The sequence below is a fragment of the Falco punctatus genome, assembly GCF_963210335.1.
Source record: "Falco punctatus genome assembly, chromosome: Z".
NCBI classification, from domain to species: domain Eukaryota; kingdom Metazoa; phylum Chordata; class Aves; order Falconiformes; family Falconidae; genus Falco; species Falco punctatus.
Window position 1 is genome coordinate 11,900,231 of NC_137586.1, and position 23,284 is coordinate 11,923,514.

The 23,284-nt window shown below is 55.4% G+C and overlaps 1 protein-coding gene across 8 annotated transcripts; it reads left to right on the plus strand.

Annotated features, from left to right (window-relative positions):
• The first annotated feature begins 2,386 nt into the window (after positions 1-2,386).
• Positions 2,387-16,342, plus strand: TPM2 (tropomyosin 2). Of its 8 annotated transcripts, none has more exons than XM_080371983.1 (9): positions 2,387-2,638; positions 3,677-3,802; positions 10,164-10,297; positions 11,327-11,444; positions 11,562-11,632; positions 12,404-12,479; positions 12,611-12,673; positions 12,985-13,054; positions 16,038-16,342. In XM_080371983.1, exons 1-9 carry the CDS (start codon positions 2,525-2,527, stop codon positions 16,118-16,120), a joined length of 855 nt encoding a protein of 284 aa, XP_080228109.1. In that variant the 5' UTR covers positions 2,387-2,524; the 3' UTR covers positions 16,121-16,342. The 8 variants fall into 8 exon arrangements, with proteins under 8 accessions (XP_080228109.1, XP_080228110.1, XP_080228107.1 ...); XM_080371984.1 differs by lacking the exon at positions 16,038-16,342 and adding an exon at positions 13,362-14,150; XM_080371981.1 differs by lacking the exon at positions 12,404-12,479 and adding an exon at positions 11,880-11,955 and having other exon boundaries at positions 2,388-2,638.
• The last annotated feature ends 6,942 nt before the right edge of the window (positions 16,343-23,284 follow it).

Sequence of the window (23,284 nt, forward strand, 5' to 3'; positions counted from 1 at the left end):
GGTGCAAATGGTCCTCTAAATGTTGCCCACTGGAGCAAGGTGTTGCTTCAGCAGGCAGGTTTGTGCGAGCACACACAGAGGCTTGGAGCTGGGACACCACAGTCATGAGGTGCCTGTGCCTGTGCCTCTGCAGGGACCCAAATCTGGGTATGTGGGAGGCAGGCAGTGCAGCCACAGCCCAGCTTCTGGGGCAGCCCAGGGACAGCACAAGAGGCTGTGGCATGGCTTGCATCCTGAAAGTTCCCATTAGACGGCAAGACAAGCCTTTCCCTGGGGGTGCAGTCAGACCCTCGAATGGGGCACAGAAGGGGCTCCCCATCCTTGGAGACCTTAGCCCAGGATGGGGCAGCAATGGGAGGGATGCACACCCAACATGCCTGTGCACCCCCATGTCTCAGAGGTCACCCCAGAGTATGGCCTTGAGGGTAGACTCGTGGGCCTGGGCACTTGGATGGCCCCAGCTGTGCCAGTCAGATGTGGTCATGATGCTTGGAGCAAAGGGGAGTGGGCAGCAAGGGAAAGCTGCATCCTTTGCGGGGACACCTGCAGGCTGAAGCCCTGCCTAGATCCAGAGCAATTGCCTGGCTGCTCACACCATACACATCATAATCTTTCCCCTGTGTGCAGAGCCTATGAAGTTGCTCTGGGCCAAAGCATCCCACAGAAAATCATCCATCCTCACCCAGGAATGGTGGAATATAGATCTTCCCCCTCCCCTTGGAAGCTGTGTGCTGGCGGTTACTGACTCTCCTTGTCCAAATATGTGCCTAATTTGTCAGTATTAATAGCTGCTCTCCAGAGTCCAGCAGCAACTCTTTCTGCTGCTTTCCCCATGGTGCCAGCAGCCCCTCAGTCCTTGGCTGCTCCCATCCCTCCTATGTCCCCAACGGCCCAGGGCCGAGGGGTCCTAGAAAGCCACTCTCTCCAGCTCTCAAAAACTTTTTGCTCCTCTCACCTTGGAGAACTGGTGCTGAAAAGTTGCGGCAGGCAAGGACTGGATGCAGCCGTGGGGTGATGGGCTAGGGGAGCCCATACACCCCCCCTGTTCTTGTCCCATCCCAGTGTCCCCACATGTTGCATGGCTCCTGCGGCCCCTCTGCCAGCTTCTTTCAGCCCCCCCAGCCAAGAGCCCACCCTGCAGCTGGGAATGCACCAGAAGCATTTACAAGTGTTATTAAAGCATGGGTTATTTTTGGAGGAGCCAGGATCTGAAGGGTTTGCATTTTTTTGCCTGTGGAACACAGTTTACTTAGAGCAGAAAGGCGGAGAAGGGTGACGAGTTCTCTGTGTGCCCTGTGTTTCCATGAAATGCCACCCTACGGGCTGTGCACATGCCAGGTGTCCCTGTGGGTACAGGGGATATTGGCACCTGGGTGCAAGACAGCAGGGAGGTGGATGCCAGGGAGCCTGCACAGAGCTGGGGCCCTCCTGCCCCATCGTGACACAGTGACGGGAAGGTCAGGGGCTCCACTTGCTTCTCTCCTGTTTTTTTTTCCCCATGTGGGCAGTGCCATCTCACAGTGTCCCCAAGTGCAGTCACAGCCGATGGATGTCCCTGAGTGCAATCAGAGCCTGAGAGTGTCCCCCAAGACTTCACTGCCAGCCTGTGGGTATGCCCAAGTGCCATGCCAGCCTCTGAGATGCCCCTAAGCCAGTGCCAGCAAACAGGGTCCCTCAGGCCTCAAGGTGCAGTCACAGGGAATGGGGTTTGTCGAGGACAGTGCAATGTCCTTTAGCATGGGGACAGCTCTGGCTAGAGCAGAAGCAGGTCCCAAGCCGGCTGGTGGTGTTTCTGGAACACAGTAATAGCACAATGCCAGCCCATGCAGTCCCCAAGGTGCTGGGGCAGACGTGGCGTGTTCCCCACCGTGGTGAGAGGCCATATGGGGTTCCCCCCAGCCCACTGCCACCGAGGAAGTGCCACCAGAAATGGCCCTACCAAAGTGACCTGGGGTGACCATAGCACAGTGCCCCCAGGCCCCTAGCACATTGGCCTGGGGTGTCCCTTGCCTGGTGCCACCGGGGTGTCCCTGGAACTGTGCCATGGGCACACTGGGGTGTCACTCACCCAGTGCCACTGGGATACCCCTACTGCAGTGCCTGGGGCGCCCCTCACACAAGGGTGTCCCTCTCCCGCTGCCACCAGGGTATCCCTAGTGCCACCGGGGTACCCTTGGTGCTGTGCTCTGCAGTGTCCCTCTCACAGTGCCACGGCGCCGGGCGGGGACACCCCCCCGCGTCCCGCTCGGTGCGGGGGCCAGTGGCGACCAGTCCCTAAAAGGTGCTGGAGGGCGAGGGGGCGTGACCGGGGCGGGGTCTGCCCGGCGAGGGGGCGGGGCCTGTCCGGCCCGGCTCCTCCCCGGCTCTTAAGCAGCGCGAGGCGCGTGAGCGTAGTACCAGTGCTCCCACCGCCTCCCCCGAGCTCCCTCCCCGGCCTCCGTGCCCCGCTGCTCCCGCTTGCCCCTCGGCCCTCCACGCCCCGTGCTCCCGCCGGTCCGCGCCCCGCCGCCGCCCCGCCGCAGCCATGGAAGCCATCAAGAAGAAGATGCAGATGCTGAAACTGGACAAGGAGAACGCCATCGACCGCGCCGAGCAAGCGGAGGCCGACAAGAAGCAGGCGGAGGACCGCTGCAAGCAGGTGAGTGTCCCACCGACTCCAGCGGCATTGCCCGGTAGCTGCTGCCTTAGAAGTCTTGAGCCCCAGGGACTCTGTCCTGCTGGGTGTCCGGCCGGGACACCCTCCGCCCTTGGGAAGTGTAGCCCTGGGGACCCTGTCCCAGTGGGTGCCCAGTGCCGGAGACCTTCCCATTCTGTTTCCAGCCCGGGGTCCCCTGTCCTAGGGGTGCCCAGCCCCAAAGACCTCCCTTCACTGAGTTTCAAGTCCGGGGACCCCTATCCGCGGGGACCGGGGTGACCAGCCTTGGAGACTCCTGTCCTGGGGGTACCCAGCCCCAGACATCTATTCTCACTGAGTTTCAGGCCCAGCAACTCCTGTCCTAGGGATGCCCAGCCCCGGCAGACTCCCCACACTGAGTTTCCAGCCTGGGACCTGTCCTAGGGGTGTGCAGTCTGGTGACCTTCCCTTGCTGAGCTTCCAGCCATGGGACACCCTGTCCTAGGGGTGCCCAGCCCTGGGGACCTTGCCCCACTGGGTGTCCTGCCTGTGGATCTAAGGTGTAGGGATGCCCAGCCCTTGAGACCCTGCCCCACTGAGTGCCTGTCCCAGGGGACCAGCCTGTTACCCTTCACCACTCGCACTGGTTTTCTCAAACATGCCTTATCTCCGTGGGACACTCCGGTGCCACCTGCTTATGCCTCTGCCAGGGAGACTGTTGGGAACAGCATACTCCTACCCCAGCCACATATTGATGGGGACCTACTTGGTGCCCCCCAGAGCTATGTCTCCCAGTCTGGACCACTCCAGTCCCCTACACAAGGAGGGACCCCACCCTCCCTTACCCCTGCCAGGCTCAGGGATCCTGGGGATTACTCTGGCCCTGGGGAGCAAGGGATCCCTGAGGACATGTAGACTCAAAATTGACAGGAGTGTGTCCTGGTGCTTCTGCAGTGTCCCCAACCTGGGTGTCCCCAGGAGAAGGATTGCCACCCCGCTTTCCCCCTTAGCCTTGTTGGCACCACCATCACCCCTGACCTCTGCTCTCTGTCCATTCCCCAGTTGGAGGAGGAACAGCAGGGTCTGCAGAAGAAACTGAAGGGCACAGAGGACGAAGTGGAGAAGTATTCTGAGTCAGTCAAGGAGGCCCAGGAGAAGCTGGAGCAGGCGGAGAAGAAAGCTACAGACGTATGTAGGCATGACAGCAGCCCCTCCCCTACACGGGTGCTGGACCTTGACCATGGGGGAGGGGGGGGGGCGTGCAGTTGTGAAGGAAGAGGGGGGCCTTATATGGAAAGCATCTGTGGGGAAGACTGTCAGGATCCCATTCCTGCAACGTTGACTCTAAACCAGGCTGAGATGCAGGGCAGGGAATTGGACGGATCCTACTTGGGGTGCGGGGGCACCAGGCCAACTGTGGCGGGCACCACTCAGGTCCTGCTTGGAGCTTTGTGGGCATCCACCTGTCCAGCTCCCCAGCCCTAATGGCGACGAGTGTCCCAAGCTGTGTCACTGGCCCCCAGGCACGCACCTCAGCAATGCTTGTAGGAAAAAATCTCTGGCACGCACTAAAATGTGGCAGGAAAACAAAGAGTAGAGCAATGGAAAAAGCTCTTGCCCATGGCCTGCTGCTGAGTGCTGGCTGCAAAGAAGGATGCTCGGGGTGCATGTTGGGGACTCGATCATTTTGGGCTCCACTGTGCCACCCTGTACCCTGGGAAGGGCAAGGCCAGGAAGAGTTTTATTTAGTGCCGTTACTGATGTTTCTCCTGGGAAATGGATACCACTGGGGAGATGTTAGGAAGGTGTTGAAATTGGCTGGTGCCCAGCCAGGATGAAGGGTGGAACAGCTGTGTGTGGCCACAGAGCCACTGAGGGATGGGGTATAACGACCTGTGGTGCCACACAGGGTATTTGACACCCTATAAATAAATCCTCCTTTTGATAGCCAGTCCTTCTTTCATGAAAACCAACCCTGGAAACTGGAGGAGAAGCTAAAGGGGAGCCGGCTGGAGCACAGCCAGCAGGGCACAGCCAGGCTTTTTAGGATTGAGAATATTCAATCTCAGCTGGTTTATGGAGCTAAATGGGGGAGATGCGTCAAATCTCTGGGGTGGCCGCCAAGGACGGGTGAGCAGGCAAGGGCAAGCAGTAGCAGCACAAGTACCTGGGGCAGCCCAGGGAGTGGCCGGGGGGGGCTCCCCAGCCTTGTTTGCTGGCCCTACAGACCTGCCTCAGTTTAGTTAGATACTAAACCAAGTAGTTAAAATACTGAAAATCCTCTGGAAGGGCACATTTATCCCGGCATGGGGCAAGCACGTCAGTCTAGGCAGGATCACTGCTCTGTGTGGTGGGGCTCACACTGGCCTGACTGGATCCGTGCTGGTGTGGGACAGGGCAAACTCAGTGTGGGTTCTGGCTGAGCGTGGATGAGATGTCCCCAGTCGGGGGCGCAGAGGAAGGGGTTAGTGACAGCACTGGGCAGACATCGGCCATGAGGTGCAGAGTGGTTTGCTGCTGGCAGCGGGCTGCGCGATGCCATCCTGAGCAGGCAGAGTGTGCTGGCCTGCTCTCGGTCCACCGTGGCTTGGCAGGTCCGTGGGCTTCAGCACGGAGTCCCATCGCAGCAGCTACGGTGAGCAGGAGCCACTGACCTCTCTAGGGAAGGGCCGGAGGAGGAGGCACGGGGAAGGAGCAGCCTCAGGGAGGGCAGACTGGCTGCGGCAGGTGGAGCGCATGGGCAGGGCTGGGTGCCCACCACCAGCATGGCTATCTCGGGTCCTTCCCAAAGCCTGGAGAGGCTGCACCATGCGTAGGGCTCTGAGAGTCACCAAGTTCCCGTGCCAGGGACCTGTATGTGCTGACAGCACTAACTGCCAGGGCTCTGTCATCTCCTCCCTGCAGTGAGGTGCAGCACAGCTCATAGCTCCAGTGGAGGAAGCACAGGGTAGACCCCCAGAGCCCACCCACCCATCTCCCCAGGGATCCTCATGCCCCTCTTGGCTGCCAGGACAACATGTGCCTGTGAGCACGGAATGTCCCCATCCCTTGGCCAGGTCGAAGCCCACCACAGTGATTCAGGTGGGCTCCTGCTCTTGGCAAAAATGTCAACAAAGGGCTCACAAGAATAAATCTCCCTCTGCTTCGGCAGTGCCCTGCCTCTGGCACTGGATAGCAGTGCACGAAGCGCACAGGGATGGCACTAAGGGATGGAAGTGCACCCCCCCCAGGCACCTGGAGGGGGGTCAGATGGTGGCACGGACCGGGGAGCACCTGACCCCTGATCAGCAGCTCCGCGGTGCTGGCAGCCTCTTCCCAGCAGCTCTGGGGGGCCACCGTGGCCCCACCACCCCCTGTACCCAGGAGGAACAGCCTGCAGTACCTAGGGCAGGATGCGGGTGGGGACTGCTGGACATGGTGCAGTGCAGAGAGCGGGTTTAGCCAGGGCAGCCCCCTCCAGCCCCAGGTGTCCCCAGCCGGTGGCCTATCCCCGGCCACCTCAGCGGGACTCGGGGAAACTCCACTGTTCCCAGGCCATGATCCCAAAAGCTTCACCCAAGTTCCCGCCCCAGTTGCTCTCCCTGTCCGAGGCTTTGCTCTTATTTGGCCATTCCCCGAGCCGGTGGGAGGGAACGGGGCTCTGCTGGGAAGTGACTGCATCCCTGGGTGGGGCCAGCGCAGGAGGCACCCAGCCTGGCGCTGCAGGACCAGCGTGGCTGCCCCCCAGCATGCCCCCATCTCCCTGCAGCCAGCTCACCCCCAGCCTATTGCTGCTGGGGACCCCCGGTTCTTCCCTGGGCCCCGTGTGCCGGCTTGGGGGCACTGTTGCCACCCAGGTGTCAGAGTGGCAGTGGGGCAGGATCGGAAGGGACTGAGGCCAAGCCCAAGGCTATGTCCTCCCCGGGGGACCTGCAGCTCTGCCTCTTCCACGGCCGCTTGGCCGGGGGCCGCAGGGCTGCAGGGCACTGCCAGCAGTGTGGCTGGGTCCCCCCAGGACCCCTGGCCCTGGAGCTGAGGGCAGCAGGTGCTGTCAGCTTGGGAACTGGAGTCCCTGGAGGCAGGTGTGAAGTGCAGCTGGGGCTGCCCGGGAACTGTCAGAGCTCCTTAAAGGAGGATTGAGTGCCACCAGTGTCAGCTTCTGATGGATCCAGGCATGTGCCCTGGCCAGGATGCAAGGCTAGGAGCTGGGGGACTGGCATTCCCCCATAGGACAGAGCCCCTGGGGTAGCTCCATGGTAGACCCTGTGGGTCTCTGTGGGCATGCCGGCCAGGTCCTCACTGGAGGGAGCAGAAGCCAAGGTGTTGAACCTGGCTGTGCTCCAAGGCTCCAGCCACAGGTACCCTGGGAGGATGCCTGGGAGTGGGCTTTGCCCCATGCCTCTCATAGACGTACCTATGATCCCTATGGGGGAAAAAGTCCTTGACTCCCCTCAGCTCTACAGCAGAGGTGGTGGGGAGCAGAGCCTGGGGAGCATCCATGGGTATACTGCTCCTGCACCCAAGGAGGCTTGCAGAGGCCAGGCTCTGGCACACCCAAGCACCCTGGGCCCCCTTTCCCCCCCCAGGGCAGGGACTCTCTGGGCTCCTTTCCATTGCTCTGGGGGATGTCGCTGGGCCTGTGTACCCCTGCTGGCGGGCACTATGCACCTTGCCCAGGGAGGGAACTGTGTGCCCTGCCTTGGTGGTGGGCTGGGGTGGCTGTGTCCCACGTCTTGGCGTTTACTGTGAGCCCTGTCTGGGGGTACCATGTGCCCTGCCAATGCGGACTCTGCATTTGCCTGGGGTGACACCATGCACCCTGTCCCGGGTGGGGGGGACAGTGTGCCCAGCCCAGAAGCCAGTGTGCACCTTGCCTTGGGTGAGTAGGGACAGTGACCCCTGCCTGGGGAGGACCATGTGTCCTGCCCAGTGGGGCACCCTATGTCCTGTTGGGGGGGGGCACTGCGCATCCCTGCCGATGTGGGAGCTGTCCCCTGCAGGGGGTGGGCGCCGTGCACCCCGCCCGGAGGTCTCCGTGCGCTAGCGGCGGCCCAGGTCGGCCGGTGGCAGCAGCAGCAGCGGGAGGAGGAGCAGGAAGGGATGGAGGCAGGGCGGGCGGCGGGAGCGGCCGCTGCCTGAGCGCTTCCTGCCCGAGCCGGGCGGATCCCACAAAGGGCTCGGCGGCGCGGCCTCACCGCCGGCAGCCCCCGCCATGGCCGGCATCAGCTCCATCGACGCCGTCAAGAAGAAGATCCAGAGCCTGCAGCAGGTGGCCGACGAGGCGGAGGAGCGCGCCGAGCACCTGCAGCGGGAGGCCGATGCCGAGCGGCAGGCCCGGGAGCGGGTAAGGGCCGCCGGGGCGGGGGGGGGTGGGTGGGGGAGCCGTGGGGCGCCCCGGCAGCCTCCCGGGATAGGCCCCCCGGCAGAGGCCCCTCCGCCGGTGCCCTTCTCCGTAGGGTGGCCGCAACCGCCCGCCCCCCGCCCCGGCAGTCGGGGGGTCCCGGGGGAGCTGGAGAGCGCTGCCGCGCGGGTGCGGTGGCATCTGGCGAGAGCCCCTGGGGCAGGGGGCTTGGGGCAGCATCCCTGCCTCCGGGCTGCCTCCTGCAGCTGCTTCCTCCGTGGGTCTTGCGAGGGATGCTCCGTGCCGTGGGGCTCCCGGGGCAGCGGGGAGCAGTCAGCGGCCAGCTCTGCCTTGGCTCTGCTTGGGGCCAGGCAGATCGTGGGAAAGGCTCCGCTCACTTGGAGACCGGCAGCATACACAGCTAAAAATCCCGTGCCCAGGCTCTTGTCTGGCTTCCAGTGGGTTCAGCGGTCCCGGCCACAGCAGTCACAGAGGATTCAGCTCTCCGGCGTGTCCCTTTGTGGGGACAAGCCACCCCTTCGTGCTGCCACCGAGCAAAATTTCCACTCGGGCATTTCCAAGCTGCAGCTTGTTCCTGGATTAGCTCTTTTTATTGTTGTTGGGACTGGTGGTTTTCTTCTTTCTTTTTCCTATGCCCACTCCTTTAACATTCTCACCATATCAGGCACGGCAGAGCTGGGTGCGGTACCGGGCTGTTGTCACTTGGGCTGTGTGCGGAGGAAATGGCCCCTTCCTGCAGCCGCAGATCGGGTTCCCGGTCACTGGGAGCTGCTGGAGAGCTCACATTCCCAAGTATCCATCTGGGCAGCTCTGACCCATATTGGGGGTGATTCCCTGGGAAAAGAGCTCTTGATGAGGTGAGGCAGATGCCACAGGCAGAGCATCTCCTCACGAGGGCCTGTCCCAGCTCCTCATTGGGTGGTCTGGCTGGGGATGAGCTCTCGGTGAGCCTGGAAAAAGGGTTGTTCGTGGGGTAGAGGTGGCCGTTGTGCCAGCTGTGGGGCTGGCTGCCCTCCCGGCACACTGCTGGGCTGTCCCACTCAGAAAGGTGTTGGCTGTGCCTGTCCCCATCCTGCCAGCTCACCGTGGGGGACTGTGGGTGCTCAGCGGGGCCATGCAGAGTGACAGCCCCTCACTGCTCCCACAGTCCCCTTGCTTGGCCATTGTCCCCTGGGGCATTCCTAGTGCTGGAGCACAAGGCTGGCCAGGGCTGGGCTGGGCGCTGCAGCTGGCCAAGCCTGCTCCAGCCTGTGAATAAACAGGAGACATTATAGCCTGGGTTGGTGCATGCCTCCCTGTATCTTGGTGCACTAGGCTGCTCCCTGTGGGTGAGGTCTTACTGCCACCCATCCCTTTGCACCCCGGGTTTGTCTTCTCCACAGCCCGCCTGCCCCTGCTCCATGGGGAGTGGGGCTGGGAGCTGCTGAGACAGTGTTTCCTGGCAGCGGTGATGGAGCAGGGCTTCACCAAATGGAAAGAGCGCAAGGCCAGGCATCGAGGGGCTGGCTGGGGGGGCAAGGGCTACCACTTCTGGCCAGCCCCAGCTCCTGGTCCTGTGCGCAGGGAGCCTGGGAAAGCAGTGGGTCCCAGTTTAGTGGGCCCTGGCAGCTGCAGCTTGGCCAGGCACCAGCCCACGGAGGGCCACTTGCTCCATTGCCCCCTGTGCTGTGCTGTGCATCAGCTGGAGGGGGGGCTACATTTGGCTTCAGGTTGCCCCATTGTGCGGGTCTGGGGGGGGTGGTCCTGCACTCCACTGCCTCCGTAAACAGGAAATCCACAAGCGTCTCTGCTCTTCTTTTCAGGGCATTCCTCCCCCTTTACTCACTGCTCTGCAAACCCCAAATACCATCCTCATTACAGCATGGCTGCTTATAGCCACTCTACCCCAGTGAACACACATCATCTATATCCAGGGTGGGAGCTGGAGGTGCGAGGATGCAGTGAAGGGGCTGCATGTGTGTGGTTGGGGTGCGTGGTGGGGAGGAGTCAGTGTCAAACAGGGTGCTAGGGATGGAGGAAACCCCATTGTCCTTGTAGAAGGATGAAGGGATGCATGGTTGGGCATCCCATTCCAGTGAGCATTGACTGGCTTGTTGCACAGTGCCAAGGGGTGTTCGGGATATCAAATGAAGACGTAACCACTGAAAATGCTTTTTAAATTATAGATGTATGAAACATGGGGTTATTGATGGGTTTCTGCTTTCCCAGGCTGAGGCTGAAGTGGCTTCTCTGAACCGCCGTATCCAGCTGGTGGAGGAGGAGCTGGACCGAGCCCAGGAGCGCCTGGCCACTGCCCTGCAGAAGCTGGAGGAGGCTGAGAAGGCAGCTGATGAAAGCGAGAGGTGGGATAGGAAGGGACAGCAGGGGTGGCTTCAGGTGACCATTAATTGTTTCACAGTGGGGTCCCTCTGAAGTGACCTTGGGGGTTTGTGTTTTTTTTCCTGAAGACCCCAAAGGAAGCCACAATGCGGAGAATTCCCCAGTATCCAGGCATTCTTAAAAAGGCTTTGAAATTTCAAGGGAACTCATAAATCCTTGAAATATTTCATTTGCAGTTTATACAAATATCAGGCTGTAACTGAAGCCAGAGCTACGGGAGCCTGTGTTGTGCCTGACAGCAGCTTCCTATGCTCCGAGGCTGAACAGCAGCCCAGGAAGGGATATCTGTGTGTGGAAACCAGGGTCAGCTTTTGAGAACAAACCGTTTTCATTAAAAAAAAACCAGTCGTGTAAAGTGTGGCAAGCAGATTTCCCAGGCAGGAACCACTCAAGCAAGGACACTCAGGTTGATGAAAGTACCTGGACATGTCACAGCATTCCTGACAGTTACATGAGCTTTTCCCTCCATTGGCAAAGATCAGTTTGAACAACAGCATCCAAATGAGAGGGGAAGAGTCTGCAGGACTCCTTACTGTGGAGGTTCATAGGGGTTTGGTGATCCTCTGCTTGTGCGCATCACCCCTGAATGAGAAAAGATGTTGCCACGGGATGTCTTCTAGCATTTCCTAAAGGCTGCTGGCCTGTCAGGCTGCTTTTGTGCAGGTTGCAGCTGGCTCATCCTGTACTGCATGCATTTTTCCCCACAAATGGTGGGTTCAGGACCTGCCAGCTTGAGAGGCACCATAGCCACATCTCCTCACTCTGTAGTATGGCCCAGGGGCCAGCTCTGCTGCTGTAATTGTGCACAGGAGCATCTTTGGGGTACTGCTGGTGTGATGCTGCTGTGTGAGGTGGCCAGCAAGTGGCAGCATCCCTGGGTGATGTCCCATGTTTCTAGAGCTGAGGATGCTGGGTTCAGGCACAGCAGGCAGGAGGTGCAAGTGCCACCTCTACTCATGGCAGTAACGTCTTCTGGCTTGGGCTTTCCTCAGAGGCATGAAGGTCATCGAAAACAGGGCCATGAAAGATGAAGAGAAGATGGAGCTCCAGGAAATGCAGCTGAAGGAGGCAAAGCACATTGCAGAGGAGGCTGACCGCAAATATGAGGAGGTGTGGGCCCCCTTCCCCAAGTGCCCCCAGCAGCACTCAGGGCCACCTCCTCGCAGCCCTGTGCCCCCAGCTGGCGCAGGCATGAGGCTGATGTGTGCCTCTTGTTGCTGTTGACAGGTTGCCCGCAAGCTGGTTGTACTTGAGGGAGAGCTGGAGCGCTCAGAGGAGAGAGCAGAGGTGGCAGAGAGGTGAGCAGGGCTCCTGGTGGGCAGCGTGCGGGGGTCCCCCACAGCCCTTGCCCCAGATCAATGGCAGCCATGAGGATGGGGACGTCTGCATGGGAACAGGCATGTCCCTCCCTGGGAGTGGCAGGGTCTGCTATCAGGGTGGTCCCTGGGCTTGCAGGCTGGGGCAGGGCGATGCTGGCTTGCCAGCAGCACATCCTTGACCCTGTTCTCTGCTGTCCCCCACCGGGGTGCCCCCCTTTCACCCCAGCCGCGTGAGACAGTTGGAAGAAGAGCTGCGGACCATGGACCAGACTCTCAAATCCCTCATTGCCTCAGAGGAAGAGGTACTGGGGCAGGGGCGCGGGGTGACACGCAGTAGCCCCCCTCTCTGTCGCTATCTTTCGAAATGTGCAAACCACCTCTTTCCTCTCTGCACCACTGCCTCCACCGCCGACCTTTCCTCACCTCCCCCTTTGGCAGGTGCAGGCTGGGCACACTCTTCCATCCCTCCATGCCTGCTCTCCTCAGTGGGGCCAGCAGGAGCCTGGCCAGTGGTGATACACGGGATGTCCATGCAAGGAAGCGTGAGGAACGGATGAACGGATGTGTCCTGGCAGCTCCTGCTCATGGCAGCTCTGCTCCTTCTCCCTATGTGCTGAGTTTTCTCCTCTCTCAACTTGTTTTCTCTCTTTCTTTCCTTCTTCCCCCCACCCGCTCTTTCTGCTGCCCCCTCCTGCCCCCATCTCCTGCCCACCCCCGCTTCCCCTCCTGGTGACCCTGCTTGGGATGTAGTAAATGTGGTGACCTGGAGGAGGAGCTGAAAATTGTCACCAACAACTTGAAGTCCCTGGAGGCCCAGGCTGACAAGGTAGGACCCGGCAGGGCTGCTGGGGCTGGACAGACTGCATGGGGTCTGGGGGTCCTGGGGTCTCCTGCTGGGGTGAAGTATAGCCAGAGGCATTCCATGGGGCTCATGGGTGCCTGTCTCTGTCTCTGCAGTATTCCACCAAGGAGGACAAGTACGAGGAGGAAATCAAGCTTCTAGGGGAAAAACTGAAGGAGGTAAGGCATGCGAGGCTGGTACTGCCTCAGCGCTGGCACAAGTTTGCCATCCCATGTGGGTTTTGACCCTGTTGTGCCTGCATCCTCTCACCATTTGCCAATCTAGGGTCTAGGGTCTAGGATGCCTCCCATCAGTCTGCTCTGGTTTAGGGTGTGAGGGTTCATGGGGCCCTTGTTCCTTGCCTTTCCTAGGGGAGGGCTCATGGAGAAGGGTACCAGAGGTGCACACGGGGCAGATATGGGGTCTGGTTCAACCTACACTGTCTCTGTCGAGCCCCACAGCTCACCCTCTACCTGCTTTGCTCCCCCAGGCTGAGACACGGGCAGAGTTTGCAGAGAGGTCTGTTGCGAAGCTGGAGAAAACCATCGATGATCTAGAAGGTAAAATGTCCCTGCTGACCCTGACCCTCCTTCCTGGGGAGCACTGGCCACAGGGTGGCTTGTGCAAGGTGAGGAGGTGAGCAGGGATCCCAGCAATGGGGAGGCTGGATGACATCGTGTCTGCTGTGGGAGTGCAGAGCTGCTGGGGTCTGGGTTCTGCTCTCGGGTGGGCAATAGGGCTGTATGCACGCTGCCTGTGCACCCACACTCCTGCTGCCTCGGCTCCCTGCTCACAGTCACTCTCTCTCTCTGCTGCCTACTGCCGACCCTGCTCCACCATCTGCCCCTGCTTGCCCCTTGCCTGCAGATGAAGTATATGCGCAGAAGATGAAGTACAAAGCCATCAGTGAGGAGCTCGACAATGCACTTAATGACATCACCTCCCTCTAAGCCCCTCACCAGGCACCAGCACTGCATCCCCCTCACTGTCTGTCCCCTTCCCAGCTCAGCCACTTGCCTGCCTGGCCAACCCACTGCTCTCCCAGCCCACTCTGTCCTGCTCTGTTCTTCCAGGCCTGTGCCTGTTCATTGGCTCCTTTGGAACAGGAGCCAGTCTGAGGTGTTGCTGCAATACCCCCGTTTGTGGGAAGACAAAACTTAGGTGCTTAGGCATGTCTGCAGTGGAGGGGAACAGCCTCTGGGACCCCCATGTGCCCATGTGGTTACAGGTCTGTGCTACAGTGTTGGCAGTGGGGAACAGGGCTGTGCTCCGACAGCTCCTTTCCGTGGCTGCTGAGCAGCAGGAGCATCAGAGACTCTGCAGCTGCAGGGCTGGGGGGACACTTGCCTCAAACCCCCAGCAAAGGCCCCTAGTGTTGCTTGCTGGTTCCAGGGTGGGAAGGACCGACGCAGGGGAAAGCAGCACCTCTGATACCACCTCCGCTGCCAAAGCTCAGGGCTGGGGAGTGGAAGTTTGGGTCTAGCTGTGGAGGCAGACATTTCCCAGGCAGGCAGGCGGGCAGGCAGTCCTCAAACCCTGACCTCCTCCCTTCTGTCCTTTGCGCATCACTCTTCAGTTTGCATCTCATGACTTCTTTTATGTTCTGTCCTTCTGGATTACGAGTTGGTCTCAATAAAGCATTTTCTTTCCTTGGTTTCTCCTTTGTTTTCTTCATACTACTCTGTCCCTCATTTCCTGTTTGTCTCATGCAGCCGCTTGCAGTGGGGTGGTAGCAGGTGGCTGCAGACGGCTCGCGGCCATGAGACCCCCAGGATGGCTGTGGCTAAGCCCTGAGCAGTTCCTGCACTGCCAGGCTGAGTGGGACGGGGCTTTTCATGCCTCAGCCAGGGAAGTGACCTCTGCCATCCCCTGGCTCTCATACACATCTTTTCTCATTTTGTGCCATCTTCTCTATGACTCTTTTGGCCTGAAACAGCCCTTGTCCTCACTCCCAGACATTGCCTGCAAGCAGCTACACCAGCCCTGGCATCTCCCCTGTATCGCCTTTCCCGTAGGAAGGGGCTGACCCTTCCCTTCAGCAGTGATTCCCTAATTGGGTCCCTGGTCCTCCTCCTCCTCCTTTCTCAGCATCCTACCCTGCCCCAGAACCCTGTTCCCAAACTGATGGACCCACAACCCTGTCCCTGTGTCAGGACTGCCTGCCTCCTCCTGCCACTCCAGCTTGTCTCTGCTGCTGGCTGTGGGATCTCCAGCAACGGTTTTGGGGAATGCTGTCTCTTTTCACTAACTTGCCTTTCTCTCTCTTTTTCCCTCTGCTGCGCTGATGTCTCTTTGTTCTCTAGACCGGTCCCAGCAGGAGGCTGAGAAAAACCGCGTTCTCACTAATGAGCTGCGGGTCATCCTTACCGAACTTAACAACTGAGCTGCCCAGAACTCCTGACCCCAGCCCAGCCTCCCTGCCTTGTTCTGGCCAGGCTGGCTCTGGGCTGGGAGCCCCTACTTGCTCCCTGCCAGGGTTACGTGGCATGTGGAGCCTTGGCTTGTCCCCGTGGGTGTAGCCACCCTGCTTGAGGGGGACAGGGAGCCCCTCTGGAGCTGATCGTTTTTTCCTGGGAGAGGAATGAGGGTTTTTGTGATGTCCTGGGACACTCACGTGGTGATGGCTGTCCCCCATCATCAGGCTGGCCCTGCTGGGGGAGGGACACAGTGATTTCTGTTGCTGCCTTCATCCCCTTGTCCCAGGAGCCAGCAGCCTCTTCCTCCTCACTGTGGTCACCCCAAACTGTGCAGGGAGGATCCCCTTGGAGTGAGGTCCCTGCATGGTGCTGGGAGGGCTGGGATAGGACCTGGGGACTTGACAGCACTTCCTGCCTCAAGTTTGGGGCAGGGGACAGGGAAGAGCCCAGTAATGGAAGATGGGGCTGGGTGGGCAGAGCTCTTATACAATCCCTGTCTCTAGAGGGAAAGAGGATGCCATTTGAAACTGAACCCTGGAAGCTGCCTCAGCAGTGGGCTGCCTGGCAGAGCTCCTCCCTGAAGTCTTGTTAGCTCTGCTCCTTCTCTCTCTGCTGTTCTCTCTGCCTGCCCTCTGGGGCTGCCTCACTCCTTCATGGAGCACCACTGGATCATGCAGCAGGCGCTGGTTCTTCTCTTTCACTGGCTAAGGGCATACACAGCATGTGGTGGTGATGCCCTGGGGCTGGATGCGCTAGTGGCTGGCCAAGGAACGGTACCTGTCCGCAGCAACTGCATTGCAGAGGGACTGGCCACAGGCAGTGGGGCACCATGGGAGGATGGAAAAGCTGAAGAGTGGGGACTGCCTGTCCCTAGTGATCAGCCTGGGTGGTCTGGCCGCCCCAGCAGGTCCTGGAGTGGCTGGACTGATCACTGCTGGTGATGGGGCTGCTTGCATGGACCCTGCTCCACAGGGGGCCCCCACTCAGCTGGAGGCTGTTGCTGTACTGAAATGTCCATTTGTGTGCGTGTGTCTGTGCTTGGTGTGGTGTGGGTGGGTCTGGCTGCACCTGGATATACTTGGGCTGTGTCTGTGTGTGTGTGGCTGTGTCCCCCTTGTATTCACAGAGAGTCTGGCCAGTGCCAAAGAGGAGAATGTGGGCATCCACCAGGTCCTGGATCAGACCTTGCTGGAGCTAAACAACCTCTAAGCCTCCTTGGGAAGCCCCCATCCCTTTTCCCTACCCAACACATGCACCCTACTGGCACGCTCAGGATGTCATCAGCTGAACTTCCTCTTGGCCAAATCCACACATCCATTGAGAAGGGAAGCCCTGCAGCCTTACACCGTGTCTCGGGGGCATCTTGTCTGTGCACAGCCTGACTGGCTCTGTCCTGTCTTCATGTCCAAATATTAAAGCTGTTTGACAAGATGGATGGGTGTGTTTGGTCCTTGTGGGCAGGTGTAGGCACTGGGAGAGGTGGTGGGCATCTCCTTGCCCAGTTCACACAAGGTGGCTCTGCAGGGGCTTGGGTGCAGGGTGGGTATGGCCAGCCTGGGGATGTCCTCTGTAGCCTTGGAGGGCTGGCAGTGGCAACACACATAGTTTGGGCTGCGTTCCTTCATCTCCATCACTTCCTTCAGATGCACAGGAAACTTCAACGTCTCAAGCTCAGTTCAAACTCACCATCCTCTTCAAGTGCACAGTGATAGACAAATGTCAGTGGCATGTCCCCTTCCACAGCCAGCATGTTACCTGCTTGGCACCTGGGGAAACCACAAGGTCTTTGACCCCTCCCTGGAGTCTACTTCATGGTTCATGTTCATGATGCCATCTGAGAATGCATACAAGCGTGTGACCATGCATGCACTTTATTAGTTATCAGGGTCTTCTCCAGGTTAAGCTGTTTACCCTGTGTACTAGTTGCATTTTCTATTACTGTTGCTGAATGCCTGCCTGAGGGACAGCTGTATAAACTAGCAAATATTAATGCAGTAGGTAACTACTTCCCAAAGCATTCAGGAAGTTTCCTCCTGGGTTGCTGTGTTTTCTCCAACACAAAGAAAAGAGCAGCAGGATGTGTCTCATTGCCATGACCGAAACGGGCTGGATTTCCTGGGGATGCCCAAAGTCATGATCTAGTCCTGCCCTCGACTTCAGGCCCCGCTGTGACGTGCACCGAGCCCTGTTGTCCCACGCTACCCAGCGGATATCCCTCTAAAAGCACAGCCTCAGGCTGCCAGGAAACATAATTCATGCTGACCCCTTGCTGAGCTGGGCCATTGCCCCAGTGCGTGGCCGATCGGCTAGCTTTCATTATCTGCTTTCCTTTACTTGCTGCGCCTCTCAGCTCAGGAAAGGAGGGTGGTGAGATTGCATGACTTTCCTGCCCAGGTGCTGCTGGCCTCCTGCCCTCCCCCTAGCCTGGTACCTCTAGTTTGTGGCTCTCAGACCTTCTCCTACCGGGAAAAGGGCTCCCCTTGCATGGGATGCTCATTTTCTGGTTGTCCCCCCAGGGTGTGAGATCTGCCATGAGCTGCAGCCTCCCGCCCTGGACATGAACTTGGAGGGAAGAACAGTGTACGGTTTCCTGGCCTACCAAGCTGGCCCTGCATAGGGGCTGGAGCTCCTTCTTGGGTCTGCTGTGCTTTCCTGCAGCACACCAGCTGAGCCATTCCATTGTTTGGTCAAAGCATCTTCCAGGCAGGGGCTTGTCTGGCTGAGAAAGGAACAAGAGTGTAAAACCACGTCTTCTCTGGAAGCCTGCACTCTGCACTGCAAACAAGCCTGCCCTGCGTTCCTATCAGGGTGCGTCCCCAGCACCCAGTGTCTGGGTGCCCTTTGCCTTCCTGCTGGGACAAAGAGCCCTTTCACACCCAATGTTTTTCCCCATTAGCTGCTGTTGCCTCCTGGTTTGGACAGTCCAGTTAGCTTAACTGTTTATAACCTGCTGCAAGGGTCTTTTTTTCCTCTGGACTTTCTGTGGTTTGGCAGTGAGATCCTGGCTGCTGTTCCCAGGTGATGCTCTGCCCCATGAACCATGGTTCAAGTGAAGCTTTGCATTTTCTCCATCTTTCCACCCATCTCCTTCCCCACATGGCCCTGCAGAAAGATGCAGGCCAGGGGAAGCTCTGGGAACCGCTGGCAACGGAGCTTGACCTGGAGGCATGTCTCCCCACATGCATCACTCAGACCCATACTGAGGACCACAGTACCTGTACCCTCCTCCTTCCCTTCCCTTGCACCCCTTCCGTTGGATTTCAACCTTTGGATTTGTTTATCTTGGCTGGACAGAGAGAAGATCTCCCTGAAGAACTTTCAGCCCTGGCGTGGGCTGCCACTCCATTGATAAACTACCACATTAACCTCTGGCAGTCTCTCACTTCCACTCCCTTCCCCAGTTTTCTCATTGCTCTGGTGCCTCATCTTCTCTCTGAACTTTTCCTGTTCAAGAGCATCACAGAGGCATTTTGATGACACAGGCTGGGCCATGCAGAGCTGAACACAGACCACCGCCACCTCACAGTCCCTCACTGCATTTACAGCCTGAGACATTTGGGTGAGGGCAGAAAGAGCTGTGTTGCTGAGCTGTGTGGGTTTTGCGGGGCTCTGGGTGATTTCGGAACAGGTCAGGCTGCCTAAAACCAAGTGCTTTAGGCACAAAACTCCCAGCCTCCAAACTGGTGTTATTAATTTGTCAATCCCAGCAGAGGACAAGGTAGCTGGAGGAAAACGTAGACAGCTGTAACCACATGGTGCCATCTCTTCTCTGTGCAGGTTAGGTACGTACCATATGCAGTGCTTGGTGCAGCACCCTACACTGTGGCTGTGCTTGCCCGAGCTGCGAGCGTGCAGCGGGCAGCACAAGAGGAACACACGGGCCCTGCCCCACACACTCAGAGGCTGCAGGGGGTACAGGAGCAGCCCTGGAGAGCCCTGCAGTGAGGCAGGCCTGTGGTGGGATTGTTGTCGATTTGTTAATAAGTTAAGATTGATTGACTTTATTTGATTGATTAATTGATTTTATAAAATCATTTTATAAAATTGAAAAATAGAAGGATAAGAGATATTTTTAATGAAACTTATAGTTGCACAGTAAAAGCTGCTATGAGATCTTCCGTACATCCTGTACCAAGGCTAGAAGAAGGGGCTAGAACCATTGTTAAAACTTAGGGTTTGAAAGGTTTCTTTGTATTTGGCCAGTCTTCTGTATGTAGAAGTGTATTGAAATGTCAGAATATGAGATTAATGGAAACTGGGGAGAGTCGACTGGAACAGCTTGTAGTTACCTGCCAAGAAATCGTGAACTTTAGTAGCAGGTAATTCCGGCAGGGGGAGATCGCGACCACCGACTCATATACCACCTACCCAAATCGTACCCCAGACCCATTTCTAGACCTTTCTAAGCTCTACTGCGCAGAATCGGATATAGGAGGAGAATATGTTAATGATTTATGGGAAATAGCATGGTTATGCATGAATACTTAATGAATATGTATGAATAAGTTCTATATATGGTGTCTGATTTTGAGACCTGGCGTGCGTTGATCGTGAGAGGACTCGCTCACACACCTGGCCGTCAATAAAGAAGTGTCTGCTTATCTACATCACATTGGTGTCGATAAGTTTTTCATTCCGAGATTTCGGTAACAGTTTTGGCGACCCAGATGGGACCTCGCTGAAGGAGACCAGAGGAGTCGGGGACCTGATCGGTTCCAGCCGGCACCGAGGATTTCTCAGGGATACCCATCGATCCCCGATCCGTAAGGCTCTTCGCGACGTTCCCTGGATTTTTGGTAAGACACTTCTTTTTTTTTAATTGTAGTAAGTGGGTTGGAGTCCCACTAAAGTAAGTAAGTAAGTGCACTAGAGGAAGTGGGTAGGAGTCCCACTATAATAAGTGTATGGTAAGGAGTGGGATGGAGTCCCAGCAGTGGGTTGGAGTCCCACTGAGTAAGTCTGCCTGTCAGACGCGGTGAAAGAGCTGCGCAGGGCAGGACTAGGAGTCTGCCCGTAAGACATAAGCGAAAGCTATTGCAGGGTTGGACAAAAGTGGAGACAAGAGAAACTATATGCTATAGTGTTCTCTAAGGTAGTGCCTCTAACAAGAAGTTAGAAGACGTTTTTGGTTTCTTTGTTGGTTTTGTGAGTTTGTGTATTAAGAAGAAAATTAAGAGGTACAATATTGTGTTATATGTTTGTTTAAAGTAACTGTGGGAAAGTGTAAGTGTGGCTGTAAGGGTGAGACGTGCAATTGAGAACGGAAGCGAGTGTGGAGTATGGATCCGCGGATCGGAGTGACAGAGTTGAATAATCGTGTATTGTACTGTGAGTAATTACACCATGGCAACTAAGTTAACTCGGTTGTTTAAAAGTAAAAGCATGGGTAATCTTGCTCTAAATGACAAAATCCCGAAAAATTCTTCGTTGGGATGTTTATTGGCACATTGGGGAAATTTACAGGATGATCTGCAAAAGAGCCAGATGATTGAGTATTGTAATAATTTGAGTACTGTAATAATTGGTGGCCTTTGTATATATTGGATGATCAGGAAAAGTGGCCCACGAACGGGACACTGAATTATAACACTATTTTGCAGTTAATGCTGTATTGTAAAAGAGAAGGGAAATGGAATAAAATGCCAGATGTGGATTTGTTCTTTTACTTAAGACAAAGAAAGGATTGGCAGGATGAATGTAAGCTAACTATTAGAGATAATTTGGTAATGGCTATAACTTCTGATAATAAGAAAGTGGAAAAAAATGTTGTTCAAATTGTGAGATTGGGAGTGGATACAGGAGCGACATTTTTTTATTAAATACCTGTAAAGGAAAAATTGGAACAAAAACAGGCCATTCCTGCAACCCCTGGATTTGAAATTTGGAAATAAGATAATTACACATGAATTTTTGTATGTACCAGAATGTCTGATACCCTTCTTAGGAAGAGATTTGTTATCCAAATTAAATGCACAAATTGTTTTTGACAAAGGAGAACTTTTCCTGAAAATACCTGAGTCAAAAACGGGAGAAATCCTGATGATAAAAGAAAAAGTAAAGGAACAAGAAATTCCACCGGAGGTGGATTTGGCAGTGATCCCTACTGTATGGGAAACAAATATTCCTGGTGAATCAAAACTAGCAGAACCTGTTAAAATAGATTTGAAGGAAGGCGCAGGAACAGTGAGAATTAAACAATATCCAATCAAACCGGAAGTGAGACAGGAATTGAAGAAATTGATTGATAAATTTTTGGAGTATAAAATTTTGGAAGAATGTGAATCTGAGTATAATACTCCTATTTTACCAGTCAGAAAACCTTCGGGTGAACATAGACTGGAACAAGACTTGAGAGCAGTAAATCAAATAGTTAAGGATATTTATCCTGTAGTAGCAAACCCTTACACACTGTTAACAGCATTGAGGGAGAATTATCAGTGGTTTACAGTGCTTGATTTAAAAGATGCTTTCTTTTGTATACCTTTGGAAAAGGAAAGCAGAAAACTGTTTGCTTTTGAATGGGAAAATCCTCAAACTGGGCGAAAGATGCAGTTGACATGGACTAGATTACCCCAAGGATTTAAAAACAGTCCAACTATTTTTGGAAATCAGTTAGCAAAGGAACTTGAAATCTGGAAACAGGATAAATCAAGACCTGGGCATTTACTTTTACAATATGTGGATGATATATTGATTGCTACAGAAGAAAGACTTATTTGTATACAGGTGACTATTGACCTTTTGAATTTCCTGGGACTAAATGGGTATAAGGTATCCAGGAAGAAAGCCCAAATAGCCTGCCAGACTGTGATATATCTCGGCTTTGAGATTTCAAAAGGACAATGACAATTAGGAAAAAATCACAAAGAAGCTATTTGTGGTATACCTGAGCCGAGAAATATTCATGAACTCAGAGCATTTTTGGGAATGACTGGGTGGTGTCGCCTTTGGATCATGAACTATGGGCTAATAGCTAAACCGCTGTACGAGGCCCAAAAGAACTCTCCCTTCGTATGGGGCCCACAACAACAAAAGGCTTTTGTAGAGTTGAAACGTGCCTTAATGTCTGCACCTGCTTTGGGACTGCCGGATCTAACCAAAGATTTCCAGCTGTTTGTACATGAAAGACAACACCTTGCACTGGGCGTGTTAACCCAGAGGATAGGAAGCTGCAAACGACCAGTTGGATATTTCTCTAAACAACTGGACACAGTGAGTAAAGGGTGGCCAAACTGCCTTCGAGCAGTGGCCGCAACAGTGATGCTCATACAAGAAACTCGGAAATTGACTTTGGGAAGAACAATAACAGTCTATGTTCCACACATGGTGATAACTGTCCTAGAACAGAAGGGGGGACATTGGCTGTCCCCCAGCCGAATGATGAAATACCAGGTGGTATTGACTGAACGAGATGATGTGATTCTAAAGACAACTAACCTGGTAAATCCTGTAGTGTTTTTAAGTTCCATACAGGAAGAAGGACGACTGGAACATGATTGCTTGGCTACCATCGAGTATGTTTATTCCAGTCGTGAAGATCTGAAGGATGTGCCATTGGAGTGACCAGACTGGGAATTGTATACTGATGGAAGCAGCTTTATGGAACAAGGAGTTCGATATGCCGGATATGCGGTAACAACAGAGACTAGAGTTATAGAAGCAGGAGCATTGGTGAGTACCACATCAGCCCAAAAGGCGGAACTCATCGCTTTAATTCGAGCCTTAGAACTAAGCAAAGACAAGAGAGTAAATATCTGGACTGATTCAAAATATGCCTTTGGGGTAGTGCATGTCCATGGAGCTTTGTGGAAAGAGAGGGGGTTATTGTCCTCTCAAGGATCAAACATTAAGCATCAAACAGAAATTTTACAATTATTGCAAGCAGTTCAAAAACCAGATCAAGTAGCAATCATGCACTGTAAGGCACACCAGACTGGGAATACAAAAATAATATCTGGGAATAATTTAGCTGATAGAACAGAAAAAAAAGGTAGCAAAGAAACAAGCATTACAAATGGCAATAATTCCTTCTAAAACAGTAACCCTTCCTAGGGAAAACCCGAGATATTCAGAGGAAGATGACAAATTGGGTCAGTTATTAAATGCTAAGAAAAACTTAGCGGGATGGTGGGTAACTCCTAATGGACAAGTAGTAATTCCACCTCTTTTGATGAGAGAGATAATTCAAATGAGACACCAAGAAAGTCACTGGGGGGCAGAAGCCTTAGTAACATCTTTACGAAAGCAAGTAATATCAGTTAAAATTTTGGGAATAGCTAAAATAGTAACTGCAAAATGTGAGGTATGTTTGAAAAATAATCCAACAATTAAGAAAAAGGTTCAAATGGGTAGGCTGAAGTCTGGTACAGAACC